Below are 20,470 nucleotides of genomic sequence, written 5' to 3'. Positions count from 1 at the left end.
AAATAGGTTAACCTTGATTAGCTTGTCTTTTCAACCAAGGCCAGGTTTTTTCGTCTGCTGATTGTGCTGTATTATCCTGCGTAGACATCTCTCATTATCCATCTTCTGTGGTTCTCTGATTCCTTTCCTTGAAGGGCGAGCAAGAACTTAAGGACTCTTACAAAGCAGGTGAAGGACAGTCCTAGATTTGTATGGTCTCTCACCCACAACTAATCTGACAGCCATTTTTTAAGGGACTTTTTTTTTTTTAATCAAGTTGTCCCAAAGCTTTGGCTTGCCTTTCATGGAAATAGCAACTCTTTTTGCATTCTCCTAATTCAGAGAATATTTGAATACATACATTTCCACTTACATTATAAATAAAAGTGGCATCAAAACACATTTGGCAACACACAGCTCACTGTTGGTAAGCATAAAGCTCACTCTGTAGGAGCAGACGTACTCCCACTTCCTACCAGACAGGAGCTTACCAGCCTTGGGCATCTATCCTGCCCTGGGTGTCAGTAGAGAAATTTATGCTAAGAAGAGATTGGTTAAGGACACAACTAAGGGAAAAGTGGTTTCACTGACAAAGGGGAAGAAGCATATGGGCTTTTGGAGCCAAGCAATCCCTTACACTCTAATGCCTGTTCGACCTCTTACCAGCTGAAGGACTTGTATAAACCACGTACATTCTCCCCATGTCAGTTATGTTCTTGTAAAATAGAGGCCATGATTTTTGGCCCTGTTATCAACCAGGCCCCTTGAGTACTCCATAGAAATGCACTTGACTTTTTACTTCAGTCTTTGTGTTTCAAAGACCTTCATTTTTATCTTTCAGTCCTAAAGCTTAATGACTCAACCTTCCCTGGCTGAGTCTTAAATAAAAAGAGAAGGACCCAACGGAGCATCTTTTTGTCTTTTCACCCAGAGCACAAGCTCTTAGGAGATGAGCAAAAGGGCTGCGCATTGGCTGGGAGAAGGTAGATTGGGAGGGTAGCTATGACACCGTGTTCTAGTCTTTGAGTCTTCAGTAGGCGTTTAGAGAAGGAAGTCCTGGCCACAAACAGTGGGTGATGGTCAGGAGGTAGCAAGCAGGGCGTCCAGTCCTTGCGTCTATAAGAGTTACTGGAGCCCCAGGGCTGAGTAAGCCACAGCTCCTGGCTCTCAGGAGGGTCACAGTCTAGTGAGAAGCAAGCATTAAGCAAACAGAAGATTCCAAGTACAGCCTGCTAAGTGCTGCAGTGGAAGGAAGTAAAGGGGGCCTGGGAGAACTGGAGGAGGCCCCTCTTGGGAGAAAATGTGATGCAATCTGTATCTTGAGGGATTCTATAGGACGTCCAAGCTCAGTCGTGATACCAAGTCTCTTCCTTCCTCGTCTTCTGCCCTCACGTCATTCCTCAGCCCCCAAACACCCTTGCCACTCCTCTCCCCAGTCCTTCTGTGTAACCACTTTTCCTCCCCTGAATATGACCCTGGAGAATGGGAAGGAGCAGTAACCCCCATGCAAGTTAGGAATAGTGAACCGGGGGCTGGTAGATACTTGCCTAGCAGGGACCACAGCAGTGCTCCAAAAACATCTGCCCGGAATGCACTGATCCTTTCTGGGATTGACAGGAAATGCCTCTCAGAGGAAGCAGGCTGTGGCCAGGACCTCAAAGGATGACCTGGAGTTTTCAGGTGGATGGGGTGGGGGTGGTGTGCCAGGCAGGGATCACTCAATCTTTACAGAAGCATCACGGGCTGAATATTGGTCTGTTTTATACATCGGAAAATTAGGGATCATATGAATGAAGTCACTTAGTTGCTTGCCCAGAGTCACACAGCAAAATATGACAGAGCCGAGGTTTGAACTCACGTTGGCCTGACCCTAACTCTAGAGTTCTTTTCCTCCGATACAGGGCTGAGTTCCCACCTTCATATAGTTTCCCAGGAAAGCATTTTACGTGAGAGAATGCTTCTGTAGGATTATTCTATGTGAGCCCTCTTTGCATTCAATGGCTTTTTGAGGGCTGACCCCAGAACAGAGACTCTCAATATAACATTGCCTCCTTGAAAGAACATTTGGATTTTAAGCAACAGAGTCAGAGACTGGATTTTTGACTGCCATCCATTCATACATTGGGAGCTGAGTACACTTAAAAGAAAAATCCTAAAGAAGAGAAAAACCAAGAGAAAACGTGCCATCCATATGGAGAAACGATGCATGTGCCTAGAGGCAATCTGTACCATTTGCATAAAAGGAGTAGCACATAACTCAAGTTTTAAAACATTTTATAATACTTAGAGAGGTGTCAGTTTTCACATCTTTTGAGGAAGATGAGGGGCCGCCGTGCATTAGCATACTGAGCGTGCCGTAGCTGAGCAGACTACAGTGAAAAATGAGGCCGGGGAAGCCAGAGCGAGGGTAATAAGAATGATGAACGGTAAGGTTGATTTTGGAAGATTAGGATGGATCAGGAAGAAAAAACAGTCGCTGTGGGGGAGAAGATCTGAAATCTACAATTACCACCTCCCAGCCAGACCTCTCTTTCCTCCAGGCCAGGGCCTGTTCAGTTTCATCGCATGACTCTAGTCCAAGGGGCTATGTATAAAGCAGTTGGTACCGAGCTGGGAGACACATAGTAAGCCTCGTTTCCTTCTTACCAATAATTAATAATTAGTAATGTTCCCACTCTCTCTTAGAGTCGTTTTCAGTCAGCTAGTGGGCATGTAAACAAGGGATCTTCTTCCTCGTCTGTCCCAATGCCCTCATTTCACGGACCAGAAATAGGGACCTGAGGAGGGAAAGGGCTGTCCCCCGAGATTAAGCCCTGGTTTGTGGCACTTGGTCTTGGGCCCTACTAGTGTGCTGGAGAATGGCATACTCAGTGTCGGAGACTGTGGAGAATTTAAGTTTTTGGTCTTTTGTCTTCCTTCAACACTCACCCATTCTTTGCTCATGAGGTGATTTTCAGAACTTAACTCCTTTGGGTGTTAGTGATTTACGTTATCCATCATTGGCTTTTGTTATACGTAGCTGATGAAGTTGAGATGCAATTATTCCTGGAAACATCAACAACATTCCTAGGAGCAAGGTGTTGCCTCTGGAGGGTCTGCCCTATGTAGTGCTGTTTGGGGTATGTATCCAAACAAGTCTAAGAATTGTTAATGGGATTGCTTTAAACAGGGGGGAGCTGGCGAGGGCTGCAGAGGGGGAGTTCTGTATACTGTGTATACAAAATAGCACATTATGAAGTCCTGCAGTAAGGAATCCTGATGGGATTGGTGGACCCTCAGCATTTCTGCGTCAACACACAGAACAGATCCCTTTGATCATAGAATATCTTGTGGGACTGGTTCCTTAAAAGCCCACTGTAAGAAAACACTTCCCTAAATAGTCTGGGCTCTCGAATGAAAAAGATTTTGAGAGAGGGAATTACCAATTAAGCAATATTGGGTGGTTGTGGATATCAAACCACTGAAATTTCTAAGTATGTTGAAATGAGAGTTTTGATAGGTAGCACAGCATTTTTTTTTTACCTCAAAATCCCCATAACAATGGCAACAATTTCAAACATTTACTTTCTAAAAGTCCTATCTATATCACATGTTCTTTCTAAAAGTAGTTACTTCTCCATTCATTACCTTGACATTGAAGGGTCAGATTAAAAGTGTATTTTTTTTTTCAAAAGTACGAGATAGCATACAAAAGATAACCAGGTTTTTTTTTTTCATAAAAACATGCATAAATCACCTTTATGTATGCCTTCTAAAGGGCTTTGCTATGAACTCTGTATTTTACAAAAGATATCCATTGTCATTCCTGGTATCATTCCCAAGTATTGTAAAAATTCTATGATATTTTCAGTCTTGCCTTTATAAAAGTAACCAAATCAGTGACATTCAGTGTGCAGCTGGCTTCAAGGGCTTTGTTGCAAACTTTACTTCACTAATGCAGTGAAAGAATTCAGTATCACTTTGTAACCTTACTTGGAATCTGGTTATTCCAATTAAAGCAACTGTACCTTTCATACATGCACTTTCCATAAAAGCACTGTCATCATGAAAGCAGGAAGTTGCTGTTCAGATTATAACTCGTCTTTCTTTTAGTGCTCACTGGAAGGTTGGTCTTTGGGTATTTCGTTATTGAAACAGAATCTTGCAAATAGCCTAAGCTGACACACACCGGGATCCTCTATGCTTTGATTTAACTCGGTAGCAAATCTCCCATGTAATTTGTTCTCCTACGTGTATCTTCAGGCCTTCAGCATCTGTTTTCGTGACTCTTCTCACAGCATTTGCTGACAAAGGAATTTACTTCATTTGTTACTGTATTATCTTGTGTATTTTTTCAGCCATTTTTGCCTAGGCAGGAAAAACAAGTGTTTCCCTTATTGGATTTTATTATCTTTCATTGTTACGTATAAATCCCCAAAGGGACTGCTAAACTTACTTTTCATGGGGGTTAGTGGAATGTTATAAAGTTCTAGACTGACTTTCACAAGACTTTAAACATCATCAAAAAATTATGGAGGCTTGTCTTCATATTCTGGATAATTTGTTTTTAAATGTCTTGCTAATCATGCCTCTTTGTACTAACATCAAATGGTATCTCGAGGCATTATACACACTTGGGGTGAAGCTCTTCCTTAATGATAGTGGTTGTAAATCCATATTTGAATTAATTTTTTTTTTTTTTTTTTTTTTTTGTAGCTTCTTGTCAGATCTAATGAGACAGACATTTCTGTACTTGGGAATGTAGCTAAGGAGGTGCTCATTTTGGAAGCATCAGCTTGGCTGTTTTCTTGCTGGTCATCTGAACTTGTCTCACTGGTGTTCTCGATCAGTCAATGCTTTGTAGGACTGTGTTTTGTTTTAAATATTTTTTTTTTTATATATTTGAGAGAGAGAGAGAGAGTGTGTGTGTGTGTGAGGGAAGGGCAGAAAGAGAGGGAGAGAGAAAATCTCAAGCAGGTTCCTCACTGTTTGCGCAGAGCCCGATGTGGGGCTCCATCCCGCGAACCGTGAGATTGTGACCTGAGCTGAAGTCGGACACTTAATCAGCTGAGCTACCCAGACACCCTCCCTTTTGTTTTTAATACACACTTTTGTTTGGAAGGATTTTTGAAAGAAAAGGTTGTAAAAGCTGTGCTGAGAGTCCTGTATCCCCGGCCATCTAGTGTCAGTTTCCCCTAATGTTAACATCTTACAGGATAATGGTGAACTGTCAAAACTGACAAACCCACGTTGGTAGATTGCTCCTCACTGAACTGCAGGCTTTCAGTACATTTTGCCAGTGTTTCCATTAGTGTTCTGTTTCCTTAGTCTCCTCTAGCCTCTGACACCATCTTAGTTTTCCCATGTTTTTCGTGACCGACCTTGATAGTTTTGAGCTGGACTGGTCAGGTATTTTATAAAATATCCCTCAAACTTGGTTTGTCCAATGTATTTTTTCTCATGATGAGACTGAGATTGTGAGTGTTTGGAGAGAGTATCGTACAGGCTAAGGGTGCCCACCCCCACAAGGGCATCACATCATTTCAGGGAGGACCTGAGTTTCACACACGACTTCACTAAGGGCTCTCTCTCTGTACTTGGTTAGGAGAGCGTTTCCAGGTTTCTGTACCACACGGTGATTATTTTCCCCTTTCATGCGTCATTTTTCGGAAGTGAGTCCCTACACCCACCCCACACTGGAAATGGGGAGATTAAGTTCTACTTCCCAATAAGGGATTCAAATCTATATATTAGGGCTGTTCTGTAAGGAGATCTGCTTCTCTCCTCCATTTATATTTATTTATATCCATGTAGACGCATGTATATTTATTTTATCCTTTGGGCTATCATGCAGGACTCCTTTTAAGCCATTTTTTCCATTTTGTGAGGGATATTTTAATTAAATATTGATATTATTAAATATTATTAAATGTACTAGCAACAGATATTAATGGTTGGTGGAACGCTTACGCGCACACATTTAAACTCCAATACGTCTCAAAATGTGACAGCTCCACATTCTGCCCCCTGCACTGACACCGCGAAATATGGGCACTCAAATGACATAGGAACTCATTCTCTCCCTTCCTCTGTCTCTCTCGGGCTGCCTGTGTTTCCGCAGGGTAACTTTTAGCAGTCCCGCCACCAGTAAGTACGCAGAACTCAGTTCTTCAACAAATACGTGCTACATGTGTGCGGTAGACCAAGCACTGCCCTGAGCACTGGTTATATGGTCGTGAGTGAGACTGCATAGGCCCTGCTCTCCATGAGCTTATGTGCCAGCACAGAATATAGATACCAAACAAGAAAACAGACGGTCAAATGGGGCATTCCAGGCAATCGAACTGGCTGTGAAGAAATCAAAGCAAGTGATGTAACCATGACTGGCACTCATAATCCCAGTGTGGAGAGAGAGACCCTCTTTCTCTCAGTGCCTCAGCTGAATGACTCTGTTGATGCTTCTTAGGACACATGCCCACGCCTGAACCCAACTGTTTGTTCTTAGGGATGGTCAGGAATGGGTCATTAGTCAGTGTGAGTCACATGCCCATGCTTCTGGCATATCGGGCATGACTGATAGTCCCATGAGAATCCTCCGAAGAGGACCAGGTCTGGTTCTGTGATGGAATGATGTAGGGCACAGAGAAAAGCAATAGCCATCACGGAAGGTGTCTGCTGGGAACCAGGAAGCCAGCTGCCTTTCCTGGAGCAGAGATCCATGTGGTACCCGCCCCTAAGGACATTAATTACCCCCTACGGGCAAAATCCCACTGGACTACAAACCCAGCTGCTCCTCAACCAACCTTGGGAGAATCCCTCCGCTAAAGATCCATGCTGTCCCTACAGGTGGGATCTGCTTCCCTCTATCCTCCCTGTCCCCACATCAATAGACACACTCCCCAGGAGGACACTGTGAGAAGTCTGTGAAATGTGAGTCAAGTCCTAGTAATTAGTTAATTTCATAGAGAGGAAGAATATGGGGCCAGTTATCATCCACAAGTCTTAAGTCAGATGTCTGCAGAGAAGCCACATTAAGACAACACTCACTGAGGGACTCTTCAGTTTGGACGGCTTTGCCATTTCCTGCCGTCAGTGGTCCATCAGGAATTCCCCACACATACCAAAACCCAGTTCAAACTGATTATTAACCCCATTTTATAGCAAAAAAGAACTGAAAACATTGAACATGATGAACATGAGAGAAGATGGCTAGACCTTCTCATGGATTCCTGACCCTGTCGTCCCTGAGCATTAGCAAGGGTATCCATTTTCCTATTGTTATTTTCCCCCTCCCTATCCTCTCCCTCCTCAGACAGGGAGAAATAATGTTACAGAGACAGAACAAGAGATGGAAGGATGTAGGACAGGGCCTCGGATTCATGCAGGAGCCTACGTGTCTACCTTTTCCAGATGAGGAGACTAAATAATCACTGAATTTGGTCTGTACTCTGCTCCTTTCATGGGGAATGATGCACTTTTGTCTGGGAAGAATTTTTTTTTCTTTCTGGGATTTGTAAGAACCAAGAAGCAACAAAGGACCTGTGTAAAAAGGGGACAAAGAGTCAACAGAGCCTTTGCGGCTTGAAATCTGAGTTTCAGACACACTGTTTTTGTTTAATAGCTACTCCCGGTAATTGTCAGGAATGGGAACAGAGAAGGACGAGAGCTGGAAAAGAATCTTCGACAGTTGGTGGGGGCAATAAAAGAAGTGAGGTGGATTCCATTGTCAGTCGACAAACATTGGCCAAGCCTGTCACTGCACATGCAGAGGTGGACAAACACAGGCCTCGCATTCAGGGAGCCGGCAGTCAGGCGGTTAGAGACTGAGGGATAGTGTCACTTTAAAGGACATCCCGTGGGAACAGAGTGTGTGTGTTCCACGCGAACTGAGCGCCAGTCTGCTCCAGACTCTGCAGTGGGCGCCTTGACACTTCTTGTCTCGTGGATCCTCTGAAGCAGGCATTCTTATTTCCTTGTATCGGATTGGAAAATCGAGGTTCATGCACATCAAGTTGTTTAGGGGACAGAGTCGAGAGGAAGCAGAGGTGAAATTTGCTTTGTTCCTCTGCCCATCAGCACTGCTCAGTGTCTGCTCAGTATGTTAAACCTATTTGCCTTACTGAGTAGTCCCTCTTCAAGCCTCTCCGTGTGGTCCAGCCAGGACCGCAGCTTCTTCTCTGGGCTGTGTCGTCCGACCCGTCCTACCCTTCTGCCTCAGCCTGCGACCACCTGTAGTCCCCAGCTTCCATTCTTGTTTCTCATTCCCCCTTCCCACACAGAGACTCCATTTTCATCCAGCCTTCCGAGTTCGTAAGGTGGCCATTTTGTGAAATCCAAACCCAGATTTCTTTTGTGACTTGAGGTACACATGCGACGTACCTTCATGTGCATCGATCCATCGGTTCTGGGCTTGACCATGAACTACAGGGTGGTTTCTGTGACAGCCCTTTTGTAGATGAGGGGCTGTCTCCATGGTATTAGGCAACTTAGCACAGGCCAGCCGCTGATGGCAGCCGGTGTGTGGGTGGGTCTGCGTCTCCCCTCTCTCCCATGCAGCGTAATCCTGAGGATGACAGGGAAAAGGACTTGTGAGACTATCATCCCCTCCTGGAAATACCAAACAAGGGGGGAGCACAGAGGGAGCTTCAACTCCTTCAAGAGAACATGACAAGCTGTTTGGCCCTTAGACAAAGAAGAGGGGAATATATTTCTCCATCCTAAAGTCCACATTAATAGGGCTTTTATAAATGATTTGCTGTAGACAGAATGTGAAGATTATTGAGAATGTCATCATCATGATTTCCATTCTTGAAGCAAAGGGCAGCGATTGAATACTAAGTACCTGCCAGGCACTGTGGCACTCAGGAAGAATAATAAGTCATGCTCCCTGCCAGCCCAGAAATTCACATTCCATTGCTGCCAGGTGCAGGCATGCAAATAAATAACTACAAGAGTATGCAATGAGTCCTCCATAGAGTTAAGTGCAAGAATTCTATGGAGCATTGAAGAAGGGCCCAGCAACAGCCCTAGGTGTTACATTAAGAATGCTTACAGGGGCGCCTGGGTGGCTCGGTCGGTTAAGGTCCGACTTCGGCTCAGGTCATGATCTCACAGACCGTGAGTCTGAGCCCCGCATCGGGTTCTGGGCTGATGGCTCAGAGTCTGGAGCCTGCTTCCCGTTCTGTCTCCCTCTCTGTCTGCCCCTCCCCCGTTCATGCTCTGTCTCTCTCTGTCTCAAAAATAAACATAAAAAAAAAATTTAATAAAAAAAAAAAAAAGAATGCTTACAGTGAGAATCAGAAAACCCAGTATGCAGGAGGCTTAAACTAAACCCCCTATATTGGGGGAGTTTAATTTCTTAGCTAAGAATACTGCAGTAGATACAGACATTGGTTTGTGGATAGCAGTGCGTTGAGCTCTTTCTCATAGTCACAGGATGGCTGTCATGGTTCCAGTCATCACATCTCTGTTTACTGCAGAAAGGTGACTGGGGTGGGAGAAGAATGGCACTTTAACTAAACCTTATTATTAGGAAATGAAATATATGCTTCCCCATGTATCTTTTTGGGCAATCCTGAATCATACGGCCCACCTTGGCTGCAAGGGGGTCTGGGAAATCAGAGAACAGGATCATCATGTTTAGCTTAGATCTTAAATGGATCATGATCCATTCACAGGAGCTGGCAGTTGCAACTACAGAGTCAGTGTTCTGTCAGGAATGAAGAATGGGTTGGAGAGACAGACCTACTGGGAGAGAACCTTCTGCCACAAGCGGTCAGGCAGAGATTTACAGAAGAGACATGCATTTGAACTCAGCCCTTCAGGACGAGCAGGTCTTCACGTGAAAGAGAAGAAGTAAGGACTTCTGGGGAGAGGCTAGAGCATATGCAAAGGCACCAAGTCATGAAAGACAGGCTCAAGAAATACCAGGAAATTCTTTTAGCCTGGAGATAAGAGCAGGAATTGTAAGTGGGAACCATTTTGCAATAGGCTTAACTACGAGGCCAAGGAGGGTAGGGGTTATTCTGTGAGTCATAGAAAATCAGGGGAGGTCTTGAGACACATACCCACTTGCCAGATACCCCTTATCCCCGTAAACTTGGAAGACATAAGGCCCATGGTCTTGCTCACCTGGCACTTGCATGCAGGCTCTGATGTCTTTGCATTTTGGTACCATGCGTTATTTTTATGAACCCTCTGGGTTCTGAGTGCTTCAGAAGCTGAGTTTTTGAGCTCTTTCCATAGCCTTGTCCTTGTTTTGAGGTCTCGTTTCTACCTTTAAAATGCCTTTTCCTTGATGGGCGATAGAGTCTCCTGTTTCTCCTTTAAACAAGTTGACTTCTGCTGTCTTCCCAGATGATGTTTAAGTTTCCCGGACAGTAATCAATTTCTGTCAATTTCTCTGGCTCACTCCAGGCTGACTCCAGGTCTGCACATACACTCAGCCTTTACAGACATTTCAGACCCAAGCAGATCACGCCCACGGGGCCCCTCGGTGCCTGGCAGCTTCTGCAGCCCACCTGGCCTGCAACCTGGATACCTCCTTCTCTGCTTCCTTCCAAGCTGGAGGTTCAGCCCCTGTATCTGAGAAGCCCTAAACCATCCTTCGGCCTCAGTATCCCAGGGATGGGTGAGGTCCCTGTGTTTGGAAGGGGAAAGTAGGCTTCTTTTATGATCCTATAATTTTTCAGTAAAACTCACATTCATTGCTATGAATGGAGTTATTTGATGATTATAGACATGAGAGAAATGAGAGAGGAATCCCTAATGTCTCTCTCCCTCAGGTTCAAATCCTGACTCTCCTGCTTACTAGCCATGTAACTTAGGGCAATTCGCTGGATTTTCCTCACCTGTAAGATGGGATAAGGAGACGATCACTTGTAGTGTTGAATGCACGTGTTAAGTGAGCTATGACAGCAAAGTATTCAGAGCAGTGCCATGGCACATTCGCAAGCCTCCCGTATATGTTAGCTGCTGATACTGAGTATTCTTGCCACGCCAATGTGCCTCAGTAAGTGCAGTAAGTTATGATGGGTTTTTACCACAAGTCTTGGGAGACTCACACGCACTTACCAGCTCCTTGCAAAAATCTATTTTTGGGACACATTCTCCAGTGTCACTCCATCTCATGTGTGAAAACTTGTCACCAAATGTCATCTATACCGCCAGCTTGCTGCCCCCAAGCCAGCAATGATGGGTGATTCTGTCCCTCAAGGGACCAGGAAATGACATTTCTCAGTCGTCAGACAAGTGCTGATCAAAATTATCAGCAGTACTAATCCTGAGTCAGATTTTCAGAGGCAGGCATATGGTTTAGTGGAAGGAACAGTGCCCCAGGAGACAGATCCTGGGCACAAATTCTCCCTCTGCTGTGTGGCTCTGGACAAGTCACTTTCTCCCTCTGGGCCTTGGTTTCTTTATTATAGCTCAGGAACCATCAATAACCGCCTGTCTTTAACATCTCTTTAAGAGTACACATCATACCTGTAATTTAAAATGGACAGCTATGTAATATCTGCCTCTCTCTCTCTCAGTTGTAAGTTCCAGAAAGAGAGTCATGATCTCTTGTGTTCATCTCTGCATTCACGGCCCCTCTCAGTGCCTGGCACACAGTCAGTGCTCATTTTTAATATATATTGAATAAATGACTGATGTGATAGAAAGACAAAGATTTGGGAGCACGACAGACCTGATTTTGCATTAGGATTGGTTACTTACTGAGTGACTCTGTGTTAGGCTCAGCCTCAGAATTATCATCTGCAAAGATGGGGATAATAGAAATAACTTTACCAAGTTGTTTTGAGGGTTGGATGTGAAAACGTCACACATGCACACACACGCCAACTGTGGCCTAATGTCTAGGGTATGATGGGTATTAGGTAAACATAGCTATCATTTACTTCTCTGGAGCCTAGCACAGGGGAAGGGAGTATGCTGTGTCTAGCTGATTAAAAACTAAGGAGGAAAAGGTAAATCCGAATATACATTGTTTCTCCCTGTTGAAGAGGCTCAAGTTTTTTGAGTCAGATGCACATCCCTCAGCCTTCCTGCTGGCTTAGCACTTGGCAAGCACCAGGATCTTTGGGTGAGCTTCCCTGTCACAGGCCACCCAGGTGGCAAAGGGTTTCCCAGAATCCCATTGGCCTGCCAGTGTCATCACCGTCTTCTCCCTCTAACTTTGGCTAATTTTTATAGAACACCAGTCACCAGTATTTACCTGGATGCAATAGGCAGACCTAACTCACTCTGCAGACACAGAACAGAGTGAGGCATGATGGGTTAAGAGGTGGCCTGGAGTGGGTCGGGGGCATCTGGAGGCCTGGGTCCTCATTGTAGCCTTGACTGAGTCCATACTCACCACGTGATCTTGGGCAAGCCACCTCCTCCATAAGCCTCACTGTCCTTGTCTGCAAAGCTCTCAGCCCACAGCGCCGTGTGTGATAGCAGCTAGGAAGCTGGGGTTCGGGTTTAGAGCTGGCTTCGTGTCTCAGCTCTGCCACTTACCCGCTGTGAGACATGGGCAAGTCAAGTACCATCTCTGTAAAATGGACACTAGGACCCAAATGGGCTTATTTGGGGGATGTGATGACACAGTGTCTCCAAAGTGCCTGGCAGATTTGTGCACCGAGAGTGAAGATTTGTTTGTCTGGGGACACAGAGGCTAGCCCTGATTTTTACTTAGTGTAAGTTTCTCCCTGTTGAGGAAGTTCAGGTTTCCTGAGTCAGATGCATATCCATCAGCCTTCCTGCTGCCTCAGCACTTGGCACACACCAAAATGTCTTGCAGCAAAGACATGATCCCCACAGGGTGTGAGTGACACCAGCTCGTATGCAATTATTTTAATGCATGGCCCAGGACCTTCTCCTGCCCGGGTTGTGTGTTCTCAGGGGAGAGCCTTCCCTCTCCTTCCCTCTTGCATCCTTCAGAAGGCACAGGAAGAGAACGCATTGTGCACACTCCTGCTTCCCTGAAATGCAAGTGCCACCAAGTGGCCTCATTCCAGGAAGGGTCTGCTGGCCGTTCTGCACTGTCCTGAATGCTAAATACTCTCTTCCTGACTTACTGCTCCAGTGGACTTCAGGCTGGCAGGAGGAGAAGGGAGGGCAGGATGCCAGTAGGCAGGCTGCTGCCACCGTCTTTGAGGAGAGAAGAGAACCCGTATAAGGTGGGCCCACCCCGGCCTACAGGCACTGGGCCGGGTAGGCATCTGTTTAAACCTCTTAGCTACTCTGTGGAGTCAGGGTTACTGATTCCCACCTTGCACACGAGGAAACTGAGGCCCCAAGAAACAAAATGAGCCGCCCTGGGACACACATAGCTAATGAGCTTGGCTGAGATTCAAACCCAGGCTGGCCTGACATCCCGGGTTCTTGCTCTGCCATCACCCCATTCTGGTCATGGGAGGGCAGGGGATGTGGTTTGCACCAGTCAGGTCTCCTGTTGTTCCCTTTGCCTTGAGAGAGGGACTTGGTCTTGCAGAGTATTTGCCCAGCCAGCCTCAAGGGCTGTGGCTGCCATACCTCCAGAGGACCCTGAGAGAGCGGGCAGGGGGAAGTAGGCCTTCCTCTCTAAATGGCCTCTCTAAATGGCAGCCTGTTGAGGCTCCTGCAGAAAGAATGTGGTTAAAGGAGGGAGCCAGGAAAAGACTGAGCTCTGACACCCCATTCCCTTCCTCTGTCTCAGTGTCAGCTCTGCTGGTCCCCCCACCATGTGAGGCGAGTTGGAGAAAGGTGAGAGCTAGTTTATTTCTTCTGTGATGTGACAAGGCATCAACAGGGAAGTTTTTACAACCTGGCTTCTCCTGTTCTCTGCCCTGTGGACAGAAGAACGTGGGCTTTGGAATCAGGTTTATTCAGACTTAGATTTGAATCCCGGCTCCCATGTTTACCAACTCTGTGGCCTTGGGCAAGTCACTTCTCCAGTTTCTTCTTTACAATTGCATTCCTGGGATGCCTGGGTGGCTCAGTCAGTTAAGCATCTAGGACTCTTGGTTTCTGCTCAGGTTATGATCTTGAGGTTTGTGGGTCCCAGCCCTGCATCGGGCTCTGCACTGACAGCCTGGGACCTGGTTGGGATTCTCTCTCTCTCTCTCTCTCTCTCTCTCTCTCTCTCTCTCAGATAGATTTAAAAAAAACATTTAAAATTGAATTCCTTGTTCAGGTCACCATAAGGATTAAAAGACAACAAATACAAAGCTGATGGTGAGGGGTCCCCCCTGCCAAGAGCATGAGCTGTGCCTGCTGGGAAATTGTCCTAACTGGCATCACTTGCTGCCCGTCCACGCTGCCACTCATGTCTTGTCCAGTATAGTCAGAGGATCCTACTCAAACATGGAGTTAGTAATTTCCTCCTCTGTAAAATCTCCAGTGCCACAGCTGAGTTCTGAGCCTCCATGGAGCTGGGCTCTCCCTGCGCCCCGAGCATGGCCTCCGTGGAGCCAGGCTCTCCCTGCACCCTGCTCACCTCTGCAGCCTCATCTCCCACCCACCCCACCCAGCACCTGGGCTCCGGCCACAGCACGTGACTTCTCATTTCCCACCGGTCTTCCCTCTGGCTGGACTGTGCCACCACCATCCCCTCCGTGCCCGCCCCTGCCTCCCAGGAAACTCTGCTTCATCTTTCAGGCCCCAGCAGGTGCACCTCTGGAGCTCCTCTTCTAGAGCTTCCGTTCTCCATGCCCCTCCCTCCATGGTCACATTCTGAGTCCTGTTTGTGGATGCCTCTCCGGCCCACCGCCAGCCAACCAAGGGCGAGCACTGTCAGCAGGGGGCGCTGCCCCTCTCCCAACCTGGTACAGCCTTTATTGAGCGCTCACACTTGGCCAGACACTCCTTACATGCTTTACATGTATTAACGAGTTGAAGGCAGCTCTGAGACGGAGCATCCCTCAGTCCGGCTGGAGGCAGGAATCGTACCAAATATTTAAACAGAGAATTTAATTTTTAAAAAATGGCAACTACACATAAAGCGTTGATTTGGTAAACTAAGTAAAAATAGAAACTCGCAGGAAACCATTACCACCCTCCGGGGCTGAAGGAACAGAGGGAGAGGTGGGGGGATTCTTACAGCTTAGGGCTGGAACCCAGACCTGGGCTGGGGAAAGCAGGCAGCTGCAGGGCAGACGAGGAAACTTGTTCTCAGTGTTGGGAAAACTGCAGAATGATTCTAGCTGCTGCTAAAGGGAGGACGTGCCACTGCCACCTTGAAGAAAGGAGGGGGTTGGGGCGCCCTGGTGGTTCGGTCGGTTGAGCATTGGAGTTCAGCTCAGGTCATGATCTCACGGTTTGTGGGTTTGAGTCCCGCGTCAGGCTCTGTGCTGACAGCTCCAAGCCTGGAGCCTGCTTCAGATCCTGTGTCCCCCTCTCTCTGCTACTCCCCGGCTCATGCTTTGTCTCCCTCTCAAAAATAAACATTGAAGACAAAATAAAAATAAAAATAAAGGAGGTAGGGTGATGCTTGCAGAAACAGGAAGCAACAGGAGGGCCACATTCCTTTTTCCTTCTCCCAGATTGTCAGTCAGTCTCCCTGTCACGGCCCCTGCTGGCAGCATCTAATGGGAGGTGGCTGGCAAGGCAGAAATAGGGTTTGCAAAGTCCCTGCCTCAGCATCACAAAGCAAGCTTGGAGCTGAGAGACAGAAGCTAAAATGCTGGCACGGGCGGCAGCTGTTGCTCTCCCCATTTCACAGATATGGAAATTGAGGCACAGAGAGAGTAAGTCACTTGTCCAAGATGAAGGAGCTACCTAGACCAGAGCCAGGATTTGAACCCAGGAAGTCTAGCCTTCGTGCCCTTCCTCTTCAGCACTGTACCATAGATGGTGAGTGAGTGAGTGAGTGAGTGCACAAGCCACCAACACTGCTTAGCCGGCGCCCAGCCGAGTCTTTGCACAGTTCTCCCGGCCTGACGGCCCTTCGTCGCCCGGGCAGGTCATTCACTGGAACTCCCCCAAGAAGCTGCGGGTGAAGAACAAGCACGTGGAGTTTTTCCGCAACCTCTACCTGACCTTCCTGGAGTACGACGGGAACCTCCTGAGACGAGAGCTGTTCGGCTGCCCCAGTGAAGCTGATGTCAACAGCGAAAACGTAAGTGGCTCGTGGGGCCTGGGGGTGCGGGGCAGGACCCCCGAGATACACAAGCCACCACCCTTGCCCCAGGCGGTGGGGGAGGCAGGTGAGTCAGCACATCCCTGCCGTGCTCCCCGCTGCGGGTATAGAAGGGCTGTGCCGGCCCAGACGGGGTGAGGTCGGAAGTGAGTGTCCAAGCAGAGGAATCAGGACGAGCCGAGCGCCAGTGAAACAACAGATGCCGTGTCTCTCCGTAGCCAGGAAACTCTGACATCCTTGTGGACCTGGCAGCCACAGGGGAGACCCTGGCTTCCGTGGTCAGTGCCCGGGGGGCATCAAAGATTTGCACAAGTAGCTGGCTCCTTTAGGGTTAGCAGAGGTGAAGAGAGTGTTAGGTACGTGGCATGGCTAACACCTCTACTCTCCTGTCTCTTCACTGTGTATAATCTTTTATATGTTCTGTCTCCTTTGATGTTTGTAGAAACCCTCTCCCCGCCCCCCATCAGAGTTGAGAAGTTGAGGCACAGAGAGGTTAAGCAGGTTGCGCACAGCAAGCAAGGGGCGAAGTTGACAGTGACTTGAAGTTCTGGAGAGCAGGAAGGGGGGGAAGCAGCAAGCTGTCATGGAAAAAGCAGGGCATGTAGGGTCAGGCCGACCTGGGTTTGGCTTTAACCCCTTCCAGTTACCAAGTATGTGACCTCTGGCAAGTTATTCGACCTCTCTGTGCTTCCGTTTCCTCAACCGCCAAATGGGGACAAAAACCTTAGAGGCGTGTTTGAGACTAAGCACGAAATTGCATTTGAAGCACCTGGTTCAGCGTCTGCTGTGTTAGACGCTCAATAAATATTTCCTCCCTTGCCTTGGCCCTTAGTATTAGACGCAGAAGTAACTTGTTCATGTAGTCAGTCGACAAACATTTACTGAGGGCCTTCTTATGCTGAGCACTGGGTATTCATAGGTAAAAAAAGGACGATGGTCCTTGCTCTCACTGTGCTAATATTCTCATGGGGGAAACATAGTTGATAACTACAAGAACTTTCAGGAAAAATGATCAGCCATGGGAAATACTACATAGTACTGAGCATATTGATGATGAGCTGGCTACTCCGCTGGTTTGCAGGGTCTGGAGGGCTTCTTTGAGGAGGTGATGGTCCATCTGAGACCTGAGTGACAAGAAAGAGCCAGTCATGGAAGAGCAAGGGATCAAAGCCACAATGAGACCCCTCCTCACACCTGTTAGAATGTCTATTCCCAAAGAGCAAAAGGTAACAAGAATTGTTGGGGATGAGGAGGAACCAGGACGGTTGGTTGAACGTACAATGCTGTGGCTGCTGGGGGAATCAGTATGGCAGTTCCTCAAGAAATTACAAATAGAACTGTCCCATGACCCAGTAATCCCACTCTGGGATGTGTCCAAAAGAATTGAAATCAGGATCAGGATCTCCAGGCAGCGTCTGCATTGCCATGGTCGCTGTGGTATTACTCTTCACGGCCAGAGGTGGAAATGACCTACCTGCCCGTCGACAGACGAGTGGATAGAATGTAGTGTATATATACGATAGAGTATCATCCAGCCTTCAAAAATAAGAGGAAATGTTAGCATTCATGACAACGTAGGTGAACCAGGCAGATATGATGCCAGGTGAAGGAAGTCAGTCCCAGAAGGATAAATACTGCATGATGCCTCATGTATGTAGATGCATCTAAAATAGTAAAAGCTGGAGATGTAGACCACAGAATGGTGGTTACCAGGGGGCAGGGGGAGGGGCCGTGGGGAGCCATTGTTCAGTGGGTGTAAAGTTAGTTGCACGGCATGAATGAGTCCCAGAGACTTGCTGTACAATTTAGTGCTTACAGTTAACAGAGTATTGGGCACTCAAACGTTTTAAGAGGTAGACCTCATGTTAAGTGTTCTTAACACACACATACACATACACACACACTCAAAATCTAAGAAGGCTTTGGGGGTGATAGATTTGTTTATTACCTTGATTGTAGTGAAAATACATGAACGAATGTAGCGTATGTCCAAAGTCACCAAATTGTTATCATTATGTGTAATTTTCTGTCAATTATACTTCAGTAAAGCTGGGGGGGGGGCAGGGGTGGAAGGGCAAAGGAAGTACATTCCGGGGGGGGAAATAGCCAGTGCAAAGGCCCTGGGGTAGGGCCAGGCCCACACGAGGACCTGAAGGATGGCCGGGGTGGCCAGGGGCTGGAGGGGAGGAGGAGAACATGAGAAGCTGAGCAGCAAGAAGGCAGGAGGCAGATTGGAAGGATGTTGTAGGCAGGCTAAAGAGTCAGGATTTTATTTTGTTACTATTATTGTTATCGTTTATATTCTTATCTTGGATATCATGAGAATTCTTTTAGGCTCCCAGTGGCAGGGGAGGGTGTGTGTGGAAGGTCTGGAGGATGCACTCGGCTGGACCTTTATCAGGACAACTGGTCCCAAGGCCCCCCTGCCCTCTAGTATTTGACCCCTGAGTCACAGTGGACTCCCCTCAAGCTCTGGCCCTCCTCTGCATCACCCCATGCCTTTGTCAGTGTCTGCCCTTCCCTACCACTGGCAGTAGAGGAAAGAAGACCATTAAGCACTTGAACTCTGGCTTGAATTCTGGGAAGCACTTAGAGGTTTCGACAGACACCGTGTTCTGGTTTTTCCTTCCACTCTCTAATCAGTATTTGCCATCATTGTCAATATCTAAGTGCCCGTTCGGCACTTTTGTCCCCAAATACTAAATGGAAACTGTTCTCTTGCCTTTGTTTCTTCCTGCATAGAAGAGGCTCAAATAAAAAGCCTTGCAGGATGAAGCCATCGGTTAGCTGTCCCTATCAGTGAGTTCCCCAGATGCGCTCTTCTGTGTTTTAGGAGGTGAGACTCCCTTTATAAATGACCCACCTGGTTCTCCTACCACCAGCTTCCCCCGGAGGGTCATCAGGGTGGGGAAGTCGTCAGTGGTCCTTCTCAGAATCTGTAGCCGCATTTATTTGCTCGACAAGCAGGTGTGAATGCCAGCCATCTGCCAGACCATGCAGGACACCGGGGTTGAACTCAGAGGCTGGCCCAGTCCCTGTACGTTAAGTCACTTGCTGTGCAACAAGGGTTAGCGCTGCCAAGGGGGTGGTCTCTCCGAGTAGAGGGAGGGCCACAAAGGAGAGAACAACCCTCTCGATTGCTCACTGCAGCCGTTGTCCCAAACACTCTGCCCTTGACTGTGCACTAGCCACACCCATCTCCTTCTGCTCCTTCTGCTCCAATCTCCTTCCCATGGCAGGGCCTTTGTGCTTGCTTCCTTCTGCCTGGAACACCCTGCCCCCAGGTGCCCAAGTGTCTCAGATGTGGCGTCCTTAGAAACTCCCCTTGACCTGCCCCTAACCTCAAGTAATGCTTCAAGTCACTGTCTGTGATGTGCTCCATTTTCCTTTCATCCGAGCACATGCTACTGTCCACAATTAGTTGGTTCATACAGTTGTTTCTTTTTTCTTCTTCTTTTTTTCCCTAATAGAAGACCAGAATATAAGACCTTTAGAGACTTTGTCTTGTTCCTCTCTTGGGACTCCTTCCTCTAGCAGAGAAGCAAGGACCTCATAAGCACTTAACAAATATTTATGGAATACTTGAACAAATAAGAGAGATGAAGGAAGTCCCAGGTAAAGGACAGAGCGGATAAAAAAGCAGGGCATTCACAGAGAACGTGTTGGCAGCTGGTATCCTGGAGCACAGACGTGTTGACAGTGATGAAGAATGAAACTGATTAGAGGGACCTTGGCTGCGCTTAGGAGTTTTGACTGACCTGTCAGTAGTGAAGACCCACTAAAGGGCTTTAATCAAGGTCACATTTATATTTGAGAGAAATCGCTCCATATAGAAAATACAATAAGAGGGACAGGTTGGAGGCTGGGAGGCCAGTTAGACCATTGCCACATCCCAGGCAAAAGTGGAAGTGGGGCTCTGACCTAGGGCAGCAGCAGCAGGGACAGAGGGAATAGCTCAGAACAGGGGAGCAGTAAAACCAACACTCTAAGTCAAGAGGACAGGTTCCTGTGCCCTGCAGCTGCCAGGTTCCTCTGGCTGAGCCCGCCCCCAGTGGCAGGGGCGGGGGCAAGGAGAGAGGCTGTAACATTGTGTCCCTGGAAAGGCGTCCCTGTAGGGAGTTCCAGCCCTGGCCCTCTAGCATGTCAAGTGTCACCGGCAAACACAGCCAGAAGGAAAGGGTAAGATCTTGGACGTGGGCCGAAGCCAGATACTCCCAGCTCTGTGGGAAGAGGTCATTAGTAGAGCTTTGACAAGTGCAGTCTTGAAGAAATGAAGTCGGGAACCTCTTCATGGGACTGCAGGTCCCAGAGGGGAGAGGGCTCCAAAGGGAGTATCTGCTGGGCAGATAGTTGTTCAAACAGTCACCGGCCACAGGACTAGTGATCCAGGGGGAGTGTTGCAAATCG

The 20,470-nt window shown here is 47.5% G+C and overlaps 1 protein-coding gene across 4 annotated transcripts in view; it reads left to right on the top strand.

The window, feature by feature from the left end:
- LARGE1 (LARGE xylosyl- and glucuronyltransferase 1) overlaps positions 1–20,470 on the top strand; it is a 542,381-nt gene that overhangs the window by 470,029 nt on the left and 51,882 nt on the right. For 3 of the 4 annotated variants that reach the window (XM_043562453.1, XM_043562452.1, XM_043562456.1), the window contains one exon: positions 15,887–16,042. The exons of the other annotated variant lie outside the window; for it this stretch is intronic. In XM_043562453.1, the coding sequence (XP_043418388.1) occupies positions 15,887–16,042 (156 nt within the window). The remainder of the gene's footprint in view (positions 1–15,886; positions 16,043–20,470) is intronic. 4 annotated transcript variants of the gene reach the window in all.

The sequence above is a fragment of the Prionailurus bengalensis genome, chromosome B4, assembly GCF_016509475.1.
Source record: "Prionailurus bengalensis isolate Pbe53 chromosome B4, Fcat_Pben_1.1_paternal_pri, whole genome shotgun sequence".
In the NCBI taxonomy this organism is placed as follows: Eukaryota; Metazoa; Chordata; class Mammalia; order Carnivora; family Felidae; genus Prionailurus; species Prionailurus bengalensis.
The sequence above is the reverse complement of the archived record's forward strand: the minus strand, read 5'-3'. Positions and strand labels throughout refer to the sequence as shown.